The 14,600-nt window shown below is 35.8% G+C and overlaps 1 protein-coding gene across 3 annotated transcripts in view; it reads left to right on the forward strand.

Moving 5' to 3' along the window:
* The window catches only part of UCHL3 (ubiquitin C-terminal hydrolase L3), a 98,877-nt gene that overhangs the window by 42,061 nt on the left and 42,216 nt on the right, over positions 1-14,600 (forward strand). For 2 of the 3 annotated variants that reach the window (XM_043998274.1, XM_043998276.1), the window contains exons 5-6: positions 631-716; positions 4,291-4,338. In XM_043998274.1, the coding sequence (XP_043854209.1) occupies positions 631-716; positions 4,291-4,338 (134 nt within the window). Of the gene's footprint in view, positions 1-630; positions 717-4,290; positions 4,339-10,004; positions 10,119-14,600 lie in introns of all 3 variants that reach the window. The other variant, XM_043998275.1, reaches the window with a different exon arrangement.

Genomic DNA, 14,600 nt, shown 5'->3' on the forward strand with positions numbered 1-14,600 from the left:
AGGTGGTATGTTGAATTAATCCAAAAATTCTATTTTCTTCTCAAATATGTGTTCACTCTAGTTTAATACAATTTTGAAAAAGTGCTGGTATTTTTAAAATATTGTTAATTTTTTTAACTTTAAAAGGTAAATTATACCACTTTTTAGAAACATATTGCTCTCTCAAAGCAGTTGAATATCAGTGGTAATGCTCGGGACTGAATTTTTACCTTTGTTTATATGTTGTGAAATGTAGGTTTTTATATCTATGCTTATTTGCCTAATTTATTTATGGAAGAATTTAGGACAGGAAGAGGATTTTACATAACAGCATCATCAAATCTAAAAGTTAGAAAGTGTTCATTCAGTCCAACCTCCTGGCCAAGGGATGAATCTTGTTTTAATGTGCCTGATTTGAACACTTCCAGTAGTAGTGACTCATTACCTCATAAGGTAGCCCATTTTACTTTCAAACAGCTCTAGTAGAAAATTCTTTCTTATATTGACCTAAATTCTACTTCTCTGTAACTTCTCTCCTCTGGAGCCTGGAAAAAGTAGAATCCTTCAATCATTTAGCAAATATTTGTGCTTAATCTGCTTTCCAATTAAAGGCTTGTAGGAATTTCTCACTGTCATTTTTAATATTTTTAGAATCTGGATCAACATTGAAAAAGTTCTTGGAAGAATCTCTAAGTATGAGTCCTGAAGAAAGAGCCAGATACCTAGAAAAATATGAAGTCAGTACCTTTTTAATTATTCTTTTTCATATACAGGTGAACTGTTCCAGAAGGACAGTATATATATATGCTTGTAACTATATTCAAGAGGTATTACTCTTACCTACCAATGGCCATGTGTAATACACCTTTCCTCTCTTCCCCTGGCCACTGTCAGGTACTGCTCCAAGCCAAGGCCTGAGGCAACAGCATTGGTGGTGGTATTGAAGGAGGGAAAGGTAAACCTCATAGTTCTTTCTCTCTTATTTGCTCCTTACCACTGCTACTGGCACCTTCAGTCCTAGCATTGGTCATCTCAGCAGTATTCCTATTCCTATTTTGTCACACCTCATCTAGATACTCTATACCTCTTTGATGCTCTTGACCCCACAGCCCCTCCCTTAGCTTCTGTGACAGTGCTTAAGAGAACATGAACCAGCTTTTCCTCTAAAATGTGGTTAAAGCTTGTTTGCCTATGTATAAATGCCCATAATTAGTGTTTAGATGTAACTTTGTTTTCCTTGGTGGAATATAAATGAAAGAAAAAAAAGAAAGAGGTCCACAGGAAGGTACCTTTTTATTTCTTGTTTCTCCTTTGTGGATTTTGTTTCTCAGTAGGCCAAGAAGGAGAGATGGCAGCAACCCTAGTTGGAAGCAACAAGTGGTAGCAGTACAAAATAAAACAGGTGGGCCAGTCCCTGAGGCTCAAGGAAGAAAAGAAAGGGGGTAAAAGAAAATCAGAAATACAAGATGGGAGAAGCATGGCTTGATAGTAGTTCATTTGAAAAAGACCTGGTGGTTTTAGTGCATTACAAGCTCAACATTAATCAGCAGAGTAATGTGGCAGCCCCAAAAGCGAATGTAATCTTAGTCTTCATTAAGATAGGCATTTTAACTCCATCTTCCCCAAGCTCTTATTTGGTGACCCTCTTCTTAGCTCTGACTCCACCTCACCCCCACCCTCCAGGTCCTTTTCCAAGCTCTTGTCTTTCTTCAGCTACACCAGTCTCCTTCCACCAGGGCTCTACTTACTCTCCTAGAACTGCTGCACTGGTAGCTACCACTGTAAGCTTGGCCCCAGAATAATCTCCATGCTCCCTGCTCAATGGGTGGGAGAAGTGAGAGGCTGGGGGATTCTGAAGACTTATTCCAAGGGTATTTGGATATTGTGGGTAAAGGGTAGGTAGTGGTTTATGCTAGGCAGTGTTTGGTATGGTAGAACATGTTTGTTTATGCAGGTTCTAGGACCTTTAGTGGGTGGTAACTGTTTAACATTCCATCTACCATCATAAAATCTCCATTTTTAAAAAAACAAATTGTTCCAGTCTATTTTTCTCCATTCAAAGCTGTTTCAGGGAAGTAAAAGCAGCTTGTTCTATCAGTTGTAATATATCCATATTTCTTCTTCCCATCTTTTTACCATTCTCTCCCTTAAACATATATATGCCTGGCAGTACCCTCTATGTTCAATAGCATTTCAGACCTAGCCAACAGAGGAGGGTAGGAACACATACTTTAAAGTTAGGCATTTGACTATATAATAACTCCCTAATTAGTATATATTCTCAGAATTATCCCTGGACCTCTGTCCTATTTTTGTTTGAACAAATGGGTTACATAATTCTATTTTTAAGTATTTTAGTGACTTATGTGACAGAACTTAAAATTGAATCTTTTAAAAAAAATACAACTGATAAATTTAAATTTGTTTTATTAATGATGCTTGAAATTTCTTATTTACCATGTTGTATTGTACCATGTGTTGCCCTCTGAAAAGTAACACTTATTAACACAGATTATAAGCTCGTTAAATACAGAGACCTGGTTCTGTGATTTTCCTACCCTACCATAGCATCCATAGTACACACTTGGTAATGTGTTGATTTGATCATGTTATTTCTGAATGCCAGCACACTTTTTTTTTTTTAATTCTGAAAAGCTGCAAATAGCATGCCAAGCATTTTAATTTTTTTAATAGTTTGGATTAACATGGTAGTTCCAAACTTTCCCTGCTTGTGTGTGTGTCCCCTTTAAAACCATCTTCTGTCTTTTTGTGTTTGTTTTAAAGTGATTCATTGATGTTCTTTTCTATGATTTTTATCCTTTATAGGATTTGCATGAATTACTATATTAATGACACATACTTAAACTAAGTTCAAGTATATAATTTCACCTGATTATCCACATCAAAACATGTCTACATCCTGCCATTTCTTTTTTGTCTTCTTCCATCTTTGAAATAGAGAGGAGTGATTGTCACATGGGACGGGGTGTACTTAATGGTGGGTTATGGGCATTTTAGACTTTTCTTAGAATCTAGAGCTGGAGGAGACCTTAGAGATCATTTAGTCTGCACCCCTTTTTTTACAGGTAAGAAAACAGGTCCTAAAGAGGTTAATTGGCTTACCCAAGATCATGAAGATAGTAAGTTGCAGAGCCAGGATTAAAATTGAGGTCTTTTACTTCCAAATATTGTTTTCTTTTCTTATTGCCACTCTCTGTGGTTTGCTAGTAGTCGAGTTGTTATTAAGAGCCACTTTTTAACTCTAAATTCTGTACCATTAGAGAAACAAATATTTACAATACCACACTTGTGAGCTGATTGATGGTATTGCATTTGTAAGAATAAATATATCCTGGCCTGTGTTAGAGCATAGTTTGTTTATCTTTAAATACAAACAGATGAGGTGAGCCCTTTTGACATTAGCACCTCTGTTATGTTTCATTGAACAGTGTCTAAAATAAGCACCACCGACTCTGCCATAGTCTGTCAGAATAAAATGAATTTGTTGATGAAGTTTCGTTAATTAATGGAGAGAAGTATATGTTGCTTATACCCAAAAGTTATTAAAAATTCTATAAATTTCTGACTACAGAGAACAAGACTGAGCTTTTTTTGTGAGTCTGGGATGACTTATATGTTGCTATGAGGCACCTGACTGGGAAGTCTTTTAGACTTTTGGAAAGAACCTTAGAGATCATCTTGCACTCTCTCTCCCAGAAGTTCCCCTAGAATACCCAGCAAGTTTATTCATCTTGCCACTGTCTAAAGACATTGAATCATTTTTCAAGTCACTATTTATCACTTTATCGTTTTGGGTTTCAACTTTCTCTCCTGTAAAATGAGAGAGTTGAATGTGGTACAATTGAAAGAGAACCTGAGTTCAAATCTCATCTCTGTTACTTACTATTTGTGTCCTTGGGGAGTTGCTTTACCTCTCTGGGCATCAATTTCTTCATCTGTAAAATGAAGAGGTTTGACTCCATGACTTCTATTGTCTCTCTCAGTTGTAGATCTATGATCCTAGTAGCTCTTAAGGTTCTTTTCATCTCTGTATCTTATGAGTACCACCTGAAGCATTTCATTTTTTGGACAGCTGTGGTTGTTTGTAATTGTTTCCTTATATTGAACGGAAATCTGCTTCCCTCCAACTTTTCCCCATTCTCCCTTCTGCGACCAAGCAGAATGTTATTTCCATGTCTACCCTGATGGATTATTGTTTACAAGTCTTACAATCTTAACATTGTCTTAATTTATCATTTACAGAATTGAACGTGGTAATTGTTCCATAAATGCCATGTGTTCTCATTTCAGGCTATTCGAGTTACTCATGAATCGAGTGCCCACGAAGGTCAGACAGAGGTATTTTATATTTCCTATGTTATTCTTTCCCTCTTTTTGTCCTAACTTAGCTTCTGAGCTTAATTATCTCTTGCCATCAATGGCAGAAATTGCCCTTTTCTAGTTTTACACATTAATGTAACCAATCAATGACTAAGCTATCATTGGTTTGTTTTAATAGTTGACTTGTTACATGAAATGTAGCTATTACAAGGATCTTATAACATTTAGAGTTGTTCATAAAGCATTCCAAATGCATGCTTCTCTAAGTAGCAATGTGTTACTTTGGCATTTCATACCTCACATTTTGTCTAGTTGTCTAGACCCATCATGATGATTACCGTGCTGTGGTAAGTGTGTCCAGGTGGCATATAACTTTCTTCTCTGTATGTAAAAGGTGATTGCAGATACCTTTGTAGGACTTTCCGGTACTGATACCTGTCTTTTATAGAAACTTGCTGTGTCCCCATAGTTGGACACAAAAGAGTTATTGCTAGACACAAATAAGATGTATCTAAAGTGAGCTGTAAACCAAAAAGTATAATTATTATTGTTATATCTACTTTCAAGCTATCCATGAATTTTCCTAGGCCCTGGCCAATGTGACTATAATGCACCACTTTTTTTACCCTAGTTGACTGGTTTCTGAAATCTCTAATTTTTGGACTTTTAAAAATATGGTTCTCTAGAATGAATAACATCTAATTTATTGACTGAAATAATTGTTATAGAAGTATACAATTCTTGAGTTGTTAGGACTAAAATAGCTCTTTCCCTTGAATGGAGATACATCATTGAGTATTCATGCTGGAGGTTCATATTTTCTAGAAATCTAAATATTTGTCCTAGTTACCTCTTATGGATATATCTCCTGAATACATATTCATACATTTAGAGCTGAAAGGGACCTTAGAGGTCCCCTAATCTAAGCCTCGTATTTTACAGATGAGGAAATTGCAGTCCAGAGAGCTTAAGAGACTTATCCTAGGTTACTTGGAAGTAACTTGGACAAGTTGCTTAAACTCTCTAGGCCTCAGATAATTAGTGGCAAAATAGGAATTTCAACTAGGTCTTCTATTTCTAAATTCAGGGCCCTTTCTGTTCTTTCATATTGCATCCCTTGGGAGTTACTTCTTGGGGTTTGCTTTCAGTAGAGGGGTCTGTTGTTTTTGACATTTTAGTTTGTTTTCCCCCAGTGTTGGGCTTCTCATCAGTTAAATAGCTTTATTACCCGAGAAAATGTCAACTCTAAATAGCTTAAGCAGAAGATTAGGGCTTGGTGGAATGTGTGGCCTCTATCTTATAGTTCTTTCTGTAATTTTAAAGAGATTATATGTTTGTTGCGTTTTTTTGTTTTTCACCAATAATATACTAATACTAAAATAGTTATTACAACTGTCACAGGATTATCATCAGGAATAAAAATGTAACTGCCTAATTATTATTAATATTTCTTGTTTGAAGTGGTAAACTTGCTTTCACAGATGTTCAATTCAACAAATATTGAGTACCTATTATATGTCTGGCACTAATGCTGGGCCCTTTGAGGGGAAAAAAGTTTAACATCTAGCCCTTATCCTTAAGAAACAGAAATGGGGTGGGTAGGTTTGAGGATGAAAGGGATAAAAGTTGTATGTAGCCAAATAACTGTTTATAATGACACAGAACGTATAAGTCATTGTCCCAATGAGTAACACAGATGAGTGCGGTAAAATTTCAGTGAAGAGAAAGGCTGCTGTAGGTTTGAATAGGAAGCCCTGAGCTGGAACTTTAATGATCAGTAGAGTGGTAGGCAGAGGTTCAGGGAAGGAGGCTGACAGGTAGCAGGAGCAAAGACACGGCCATTCAGCCATACCATGAATACTGCCATCTTTGCATTCTAAATTAGAGTGTGTACATGCATGAGTGTATGTGTATGTATAATTTTTGGCCAAATTGTATGCTTTAACTAAATTTTGTAATTGAGGCTAGTCATAGATTATATGGGATACATTGTGGTATAATGGAAGCAGTCCTGGGTTCAATCAAGAGAATGGAATTGAGTGTAAGTCTTACCTTAGACATTTATTAGTTGTGTAACTCTTGTCAAGTCACTTAACTTTTCTGAGCCTCAGTTTCCTCCATTATAAAATGGGATAACCATACCTTTTTTTTCCATAGGGTTCTGAGCATTAAAGAAAATAATATTACAAATGTTAAAGCACTATTATTATTATTATTATTATTACAAATTAAGAATTCAATTCAATTTTATACACATCAATTAAGCAACTATTGTGTGCAAAATGTTGGAGGCTCAAAGGTGAAAAAAAAGTAGTCCCTTTCAAGAAGCAGACTATATACTACAGAGGTTATGACCCACACTTATATGTGTAGTATAAAATAGAGTATGGTTGGGGTGAAGAAGATAAATCCAGATAAATTGGTCTAGGAATATTTAAGGAGGGAGAGAAGACATAGTCAGGAATAATGATTAATAATACCAGTGTTAAGACTACTTCTCGATGGTGATCTGGGGAAGGTATTTGTATGTGAAACAGTAAGAGTACCTTGAAACCTGGGAAAAGAATTGTATTTTGGTATCTAGGTAGAGAGATCACTGAATAGAGTGAATAAAGTAAAAGAAGAAGCTTGCTTAGAACAAAATAGGCATATGTTATATTGAAATTGGCATAATTTCAATTTATATAACCTCAGAATTGGAATTACTTTGCATAACTAGCCATTTTATATATGTAATCTTTACCACTTTATGATCAGTTTTCTAATGTCTAATTTCCTTTTTTTTTGCTTTAAGATTATTTTTCTTAATTAACAAACTCTTATTTTCTCTTCCTCCTACTACCTCATTAAAACAAATACGTAGAACCCCACCCCCACTTTTAAAAAAAGCTCTTTTAACACATATGCATATTCAAGCAAAGCAGATTCTTTCACTGATCAAGTCCAAAAATGTATGATTTATTCTGCATTTTAAGTCTATCACCTATCTGTTAGGAGGTGAGTAGCATGTTTCATCTTTGTTCCTTTGGAATTGTGATTTATTATCAGGACTATTTTGGATTATAATTCTCTCTCCTAAAATACTAGTTCCTTCTCACAATTTGGTTTTATTCACAAGCTCAGTGAGCATAATTTACATAACGTCATGGATAAAAAATGTTAATAAGACCTCTAAAAAGTTGGTCAGCTTTTATGTTAAAAATTATTTTTGGATGTGTTTTGTTTTTACACCTCAGTAATTTCACGGTGGCCTTGCTTTGACATGTCAGCAAGCATTTATTAAGATCTCAAAGTGTGCCAGACACTGTACTAAGCACTATTGCATGACATAAATATGTTTTAGTAGAGATCGTTTTATGACCAGGATTTTTTTAGTATATCCACTATAAACTCTCATGAGTGAGGGCCTTTCCCAAATTTAGTAGATTGTATCATGTTGAAGTTACTTGATAGTGGAGAATATGAATATTAACAAATGTATTTTCCTTTAAGACATGTAGAAAATTGATCGGAAAAGAAACTTTTTCTTTTGAAAACTATTGTGTTTTTGTTATCTCAGAGACCTTCTATAACACATCTTCAAACTTCATTGAATATGAGTTTAATTTTGAAAATTGTTGACCATAATTCTATCAGTTTGGCTATAGGCTGAAAGGTTCTACCTTATACATACCTTATTGAAACACTTGTTTCGTTTTTGCTTTTTAATTTTTGGTGAAATGAAACTAGAAGAGGAGAGCAAGGAAAAGTAAATGTAAATATAAGGAAATTTAATTTTCATCAGTGGTTACCAGAAAAGCCTCCTATGGCTTTTGTTTTTTCTTTGATACTTGATGTATTTGTAATCTTATCCGTATGAGTTAATTCTTCCAGTGATGCAGATTGCAATCCATCCATGCCGGTCCATCCTGGTGACCCTTATTTGTGTCCTCTTGCAAACGTTGCACAAAGGGTCCACCCAACCATACTTGCGTGCCTTAGGATATTTCGGCATTGCATGAGTGTAAGAGGGGCACGCAGGTTGTCCACTGGGTATTAGAAGCTGCATAGTACTAGTAAAAGAAGACTGACATGAAAGTCCTGACATCTAAGTTTGAATCCAAGCAATGCCCAGGTGACCTTGGGCAAAAAAAGTTAATCTCTCTGTGCCACAGTTTCCTCATCTGTAAAATAAGGAGGGTTAGGCTTTCTAGGTATTCATCCCTGAAGACCCTCTTGGTGCTACTTCTGTGCAATCCCTCATTGATAAATGTTATAGTGATTGACCACCATGCCCTCTCTGTTATCCTTTGAGTCATCCTCACCCACCATTCCCTGGAGACCAATGTTTCCTGACTTGCAGCCATGTTACTTCAGTAGAAGAATACTGGTTTTAAAAAAGATCTTGGCCTTCATTTCTGGGAGAAGCTTTGGGTCATTAACAGAAATATTAAATTTCTCAAAGGCAATCTAACTTGCGTTCTTCTTATTCAGTTCTAGGACCAGCTTATTGTCCATTGGATCCTACTGTACTTTTTGGTTGTTCACTGTTAAAAAGTATCTGATTTCATAGAACAGAAAGATACCTTAAAGATTTTCCTTCACCCAGGCTACTCTCATGTAGACATAGGTATATAGATGTTATAGATCTGCATATATCTCAGAATCATCGAAGATTCTTTGAAAGATGTAACAACAGAGACAACTTCATTTTGATTATTAGTGTCAAAAGAGACATAAAACAGGGAGAAATGTGCTTCACAAAGGTATTTGTCACTAGCTTGGAGTATGTCTATTACAGCGTTTAGAATCAAGAGAGATTCCTTCTACATGTTAAGGTTTTTCAGATTCTCCTGTTCACAGATAACATTATGTTGATTTCATAAAACATTGCAGCATTTCAGGGACTCCTAAATGAGAGTGAAAAGAGTTCAGCCCAACTGATCACACAGAAAAAAATCTAATGAATGAAGAATATATATTGATTTCTCAGACTAATAAGCAGTTGGATAGACAACCCGTAGAGCTATACCATTAGTACATATAACTTGGATAAACCTTGTAAAGGCAATCTTAGCATTATATGTTAGTATTCATAAAAGTGTAGCATTCCCCATTAAGGTGGCTAATCCCCCTGCACTGGTTAGACTACATCTGTAGTATTGTGTTCAATTCTGGTGCTCTTGACATTATAAAGATGAATAAATGTTTGTTAAAAGTAGTTGGATGTTAAATTTTTAAAGGGGGATTGTAAAGGAGAACAATTTAGAATGGCAAGGAAACTCAAAAGAATGTTATAAGAAACAGTTAAAGATACTGGTAATATTTATTCTAGAAATGACAATATGGTGAAAAGTGCTTGATTTTTTTTTTTATGAGGCCCAGTCAGTTAATTAATAACCAATTATTTAGCACATACTATGTGCCAAGCACTGTGCTAAGTGCTAGACCAGAATCTTTTCTCTGTTATTTATTACTTTATGACTTTACCTCCCTGGGCCTTCACTTTATTATCTACATGTTTGGCTGGTTGGAAGAGATTAATTGTGAGGTCCTTTCTAGAATTGCCTCTATTGTCTTACGAAGTCTTGGGGGGCAGGGGGGATGAAGGAGAGGGATTGGGGTTTGGGGAGAAAAAATATGTACTGTCAAATATTTGAAGGACTTTCATATGGAAGAGGGATTAGATTTCTGTTTGTTTCCAGGGGGCAGAACTGGGACCGAAGAGTGGAAGTTACTGGGAGGCAAATTTCAGCTCATTAGAAAACGTTCTTCAACAATTAAAGCCACCTGAAAGTCAAATGGACTGCCATGTTGAGGTGTGTGCCACAGTCAGGGGTGGTTTTCAGATTGAGCTTGGGTGACCACTTTTGGGGGTATTGTGGAGCAGATACTTCCATTGTACAGAAGGCTGGAATCAGATTACTCTCCAGCTTAGAGCTTTTATTCTAAGTAGGTCATGCTTATTGGTCTCCTTCCCTTTGTTTACCTATCTGCTACCTATTCTGTCCCCTGTTGCATGAGCTTGAGCTCAGTTCTGCTAAAAACAAGCTTGAGTAGTTGACCCTAGACAACTCACTTTTCCTTCTTTGCCCTTAGTATCCTTATTGATAGAGGAAATAAATTAGAGTAGATGACCTTAAATATGTCTCTTTTCACTCTGATACGTGGTTCTTGACTAAGAAGGCAGTATGGTGTAGTGGAGAGAGTGCTGATCTTGGAGTGAAGAGGGACTTGTTTGTGAATCCCATTTCTACGATTTACTAGGAGTATGATAGGCAAATCATTTAACCTCATCCCTAAAAGTGAGGTTCATAATATCTTTAAGGACTTAATTCACTTGTTGTAAAGCTTAAATGAGATAATTTATATGAAGCATTTCACAAACCATAAAATTCTATATAAATGCCATTTATTATTTTTTTGTTTTGTTTTGGTTTTTTTGGGTTTTTTTAGTGAAGCAATTGGGGTTATGTGACTTGCCCAGGGTCACACAGCTAGTAAGTGTTAAGTGTCGGAGGCCTGATTTGAACTCAGGTACTCCTGACTCCAGGGCCGGTGCTTTATCCACTGCGCCACCTAGCCGCCCCAATGCCATTTATTATTAAGAGTTTGGGGACCAATACTCTAGAATGTGGCACTGAATAAACTAGGAGTGATAAACCAGAAAAAATTTCACTGTGTTGCTCAGAAAATAAAACTCTAGACTTCTTAGCTGCCTTAGTAATAGGAGCTGACATTTATGTAGTGATAGGTTTACAGAATGAATTTTGTATCTTATTTAATTTTTATCCTCACAACATCCTTGTAAGGTGGCTAATGCAAGTATTGTTATTACCATCTTATAGATGAGGAAACTGAGGCTAAGAGCCTGAGTGACTGGCTGGCACAGGTGACTTTACTAGCGTTCTAGTCTAATAACTAGGGGAGTCAGCATTTGGAGGCAAGAGTTCTCCAAGCCTAGTGCTTATTTTACTACAAACATTGCTTTTTCTGATGTTAGAAAGTGAAAAAGAAGTTATTTGGGGCAATAAATAGCAACTTGAAGCTCTCCTCTGGGTGGGTGGGGGTCATCTCTTCTGGTGAACCCCACATTCACCACTGTGCCTATGCTGATTGTTGCTGAAAGATTCAGGCAAAGACTGGCCTTTCTGGCCAGGAACCTCCTTATATCAAAATGTGTTGCTTAAAATTTATCTTCTGTTAATAGTGAAATTACCAAAACTATAACTGTGCAGATTTTGACCAGTTCTGTAACTGTCCATCTGTGGCAAATGACCATTATTCCTAGTCTTACTTGCCGTGTGACTTTGGGCAATAGTAACAGTGATCGACTGTTCATAGTGCTTTAAGATTTGAAAAAAAACTTTACGTGTATCCTCAGAATAACTGTTGGGTGTCCCTGTTTTACAAATGAAGAAAGGGAAACACCGATGGGTCAAGTAACTTGCCCAGGGTCACAGAGTGAGCATCAGTTCCTGGCACTCAGTAGGTGCTTAATAAATACTTGTCAATTGGACTCCAGATCTACCAGTCTTTCCACTGTCACACACACTGCTTCTCAAAGTGGAGGCTCACTTTACTCATTTATAAAATGACAGGGTTGGAATAGTTGATGTTCAAAGTCCTATCCATCTCCATAGCCTATGATCCAGTGGTATGAGAACAGGCAGAAAGGTAGGATGAGTGGAAGTAAAGAAGAATGTGATTTTGGGAAGGAATAAGTTCAATGGTATGGAGACAGAAAGCATTATGGTGTACTTGAGCTCAGCACAGATCTCTCCTGAATTTAGCAAAAAAATAAGGCCAAAAAAAGGCAGTGCTGGAAATTTGGTATTAATGTAATTTAGAGAGGAGTGAGGATTATATGAAGAAAGTTGTACCAGATGTTTAAATGGTTAAAACAAGCCTTAAAAGCTGATTGTTAAATCTCCTGTCACCATTTTATGTGTATGTATATAAACTTGTCTGTTTTTCCTCTTATGATGGTAGAATAGACAATATGCTCCAGGCTTTCACTTATGAAATATGTTCATGTCTGAAAGAAATAATTTAAGTGGTAAACTAGTTGTTGGCCTAGAGACAAAAATCAGGATAGAGAATTAGGCTTTTTAGTTCTGGAAGCCTCCCAATAAACTATATGGAACCATTCTGTGGGCGACTTTGTATTTAAAATGCTAATAAATTGGAGCTTTAGTTATTATGCTGTTGCATTCACAAAGGAAAATTATTATTAAAAATGCTTATTTTACATTACTGATATTTGAGAGCTGCAACTTTTATCTCTTGAAGGTAAGTTTATAAAACATTACTTGGTAAAATTTAAATTTTTGACTTTTTTAACATACTTGACATACTTGTATGTTCAAGTTCTTTCTATAATAATAATTTAAGTTGAAATATTTCAATTATTGGTTATTACCTTTGAATCAATAATACTAGCTAGCATTTATATAGTACTGACTATGTGGTAGGCAGTGTGCTAAGTATGTTACAAATATTGTCTCATTTGAACCTCACATCAGCCCTAGGCGGTAAGTGAGGCAAATGGAGGTTAAATGACTTGTCCAGGGGTCACACAACTAATTTTATCCAAGGTCAAATTTTAACTTAGCTTTTACTGACTCCATTTAGCACTGTGCAATATGGTGTCACCTAGCTACCTGAATGTTTGAGATTTCCCTGTTGAATATGCATTCCTTGAATAATTAAAATCCGATTCAAGTTTTATATAAACAAAATTTTTATTCCCCTAGTGTGATCTTAATTATAATTTAGGACACTTCTTTAACATGATTTACTGTAGCTGTACTTGGTAAATGCTACAATTTATGAGACATAGATTACAAAAAGTGACCCAAAGGGTTGATCATATATGTACATATACATAGGAGGTGGGATCTATACTGACTAGAGTGCTTTGGTGTAGAAACAGTGCTGATTGCTGATTTTTAAGATATTAAGAAGAATGTTTATTAAATTGGAAACTTTTTGTAGTGGTTTTTACCACTATCAAAACCACATCCTTGTTGAGTCTTAGTAGAATCTTGGAGCTAGAATGGAAATTCTCATAATTTAAACTTTACCCTTTCCTGAAGGTAGAAAGATGGTAAATTCTGACATAATAATGCTGACAGATGTTTTTAAAAGCATTTCAGGATTTACTACACGCTTCTCTTAAAATAATCCTGTGATTAGGTAACTGAGGTTTAGAGAAGTAACTTGCCCAAAGTTACATGGCTAGTCAATGTTAGAGTCAGAATTTGAGCCCAAGTCTCCTGTCAGTGACTCCAGATTTCTTTTCTGAAGCAGTTAGGTGGTATAGTGGATAGAGTACTGACCTTTAGTCAGGAAGACCCAAGTTCACATTCCGTCTCAGCTTACTAGGTTTTTGACTTTTTGCAAGCCATTTGTGACTCTCTGAGCCTCAATTTCTGTAACTGTAAAGTGGTAATAGCAATACCTACCTCTTGGGGTTTTTGCAAGGAGTATTTGCAAAGAACTTTGGATATCTTAAAGTGCTATAGTCTTGTTTTATTATTTCTACTCTAAGATACTGATTCAAAATCCTTCCCAGATTTAACATGTCCACATGAAGAGAAGTTCATTATAATGGATTAAGCAATTAAACAACTATCAATCTTGTTTTTAAAAGTTGAAATAATTAAATTGGGAAGAAAACCATGATTAACTAATTTTGAAATCTGTGATCTTTCAACCACTATTTTTTATTTTTTAATTCCTTCCCTGTTCTCATTCATTTTCCTTTCTGAATTGTCTGGATTCTGTCCAAAGATTTCTTTGAAAATTTTCAAGGTTTTCCCATCACAAGAACCTACTTACTATGAAAATTATTATTGTGTGTGTTGGGATTTTTTAAGTTTTCAATTTGGAATACCATCCTTGGAGTTTTCTGATTTATCTTTCACCTTACCTCAAGACCTTTAATGGTTTGTTATCTGTGTGGTACTCCCTTTAATTATGCATTTCACAACACATCCTTGCATGTCTGTCCTCTATAATTCTTACCCATATCTTCTCCTTGAAAGGTTATATTTATTTTACAGCACAGATGAGGACACATGAACAATCCAAAGTTAAAACTTAAAAGTTTAATGGAAATCAGAAGAAGTTTTAGTAGCTGTGACATCCTATGAACTTAGGAAAGAGGAAAAAAGGCAGTTCAATAAAAATACATCAGTTTTGTCTGACAGTGTATATGTGCAATATTCCACAACCCTAATGTTCCACCTCTGCAAAGAGGTTAGGGAGACGTGTTTTCTCAACTCCTTTGGGCAGCT

This window comes from Dromiciops gliroides, chromosome 3, assembly GCF_019393635.1.
Source record: "Dromiciops gliroides isolate mDroGli1 chromosome 3, mDroGli1.pri, whole genome shotgun sequence".
Lineage (NCBI taxonomy): Eukaryota > Metazoa > Chordata > Mammalia > Microbiotheria > Microbiotheriidae > Dromiciops > Dromiciops gliroides.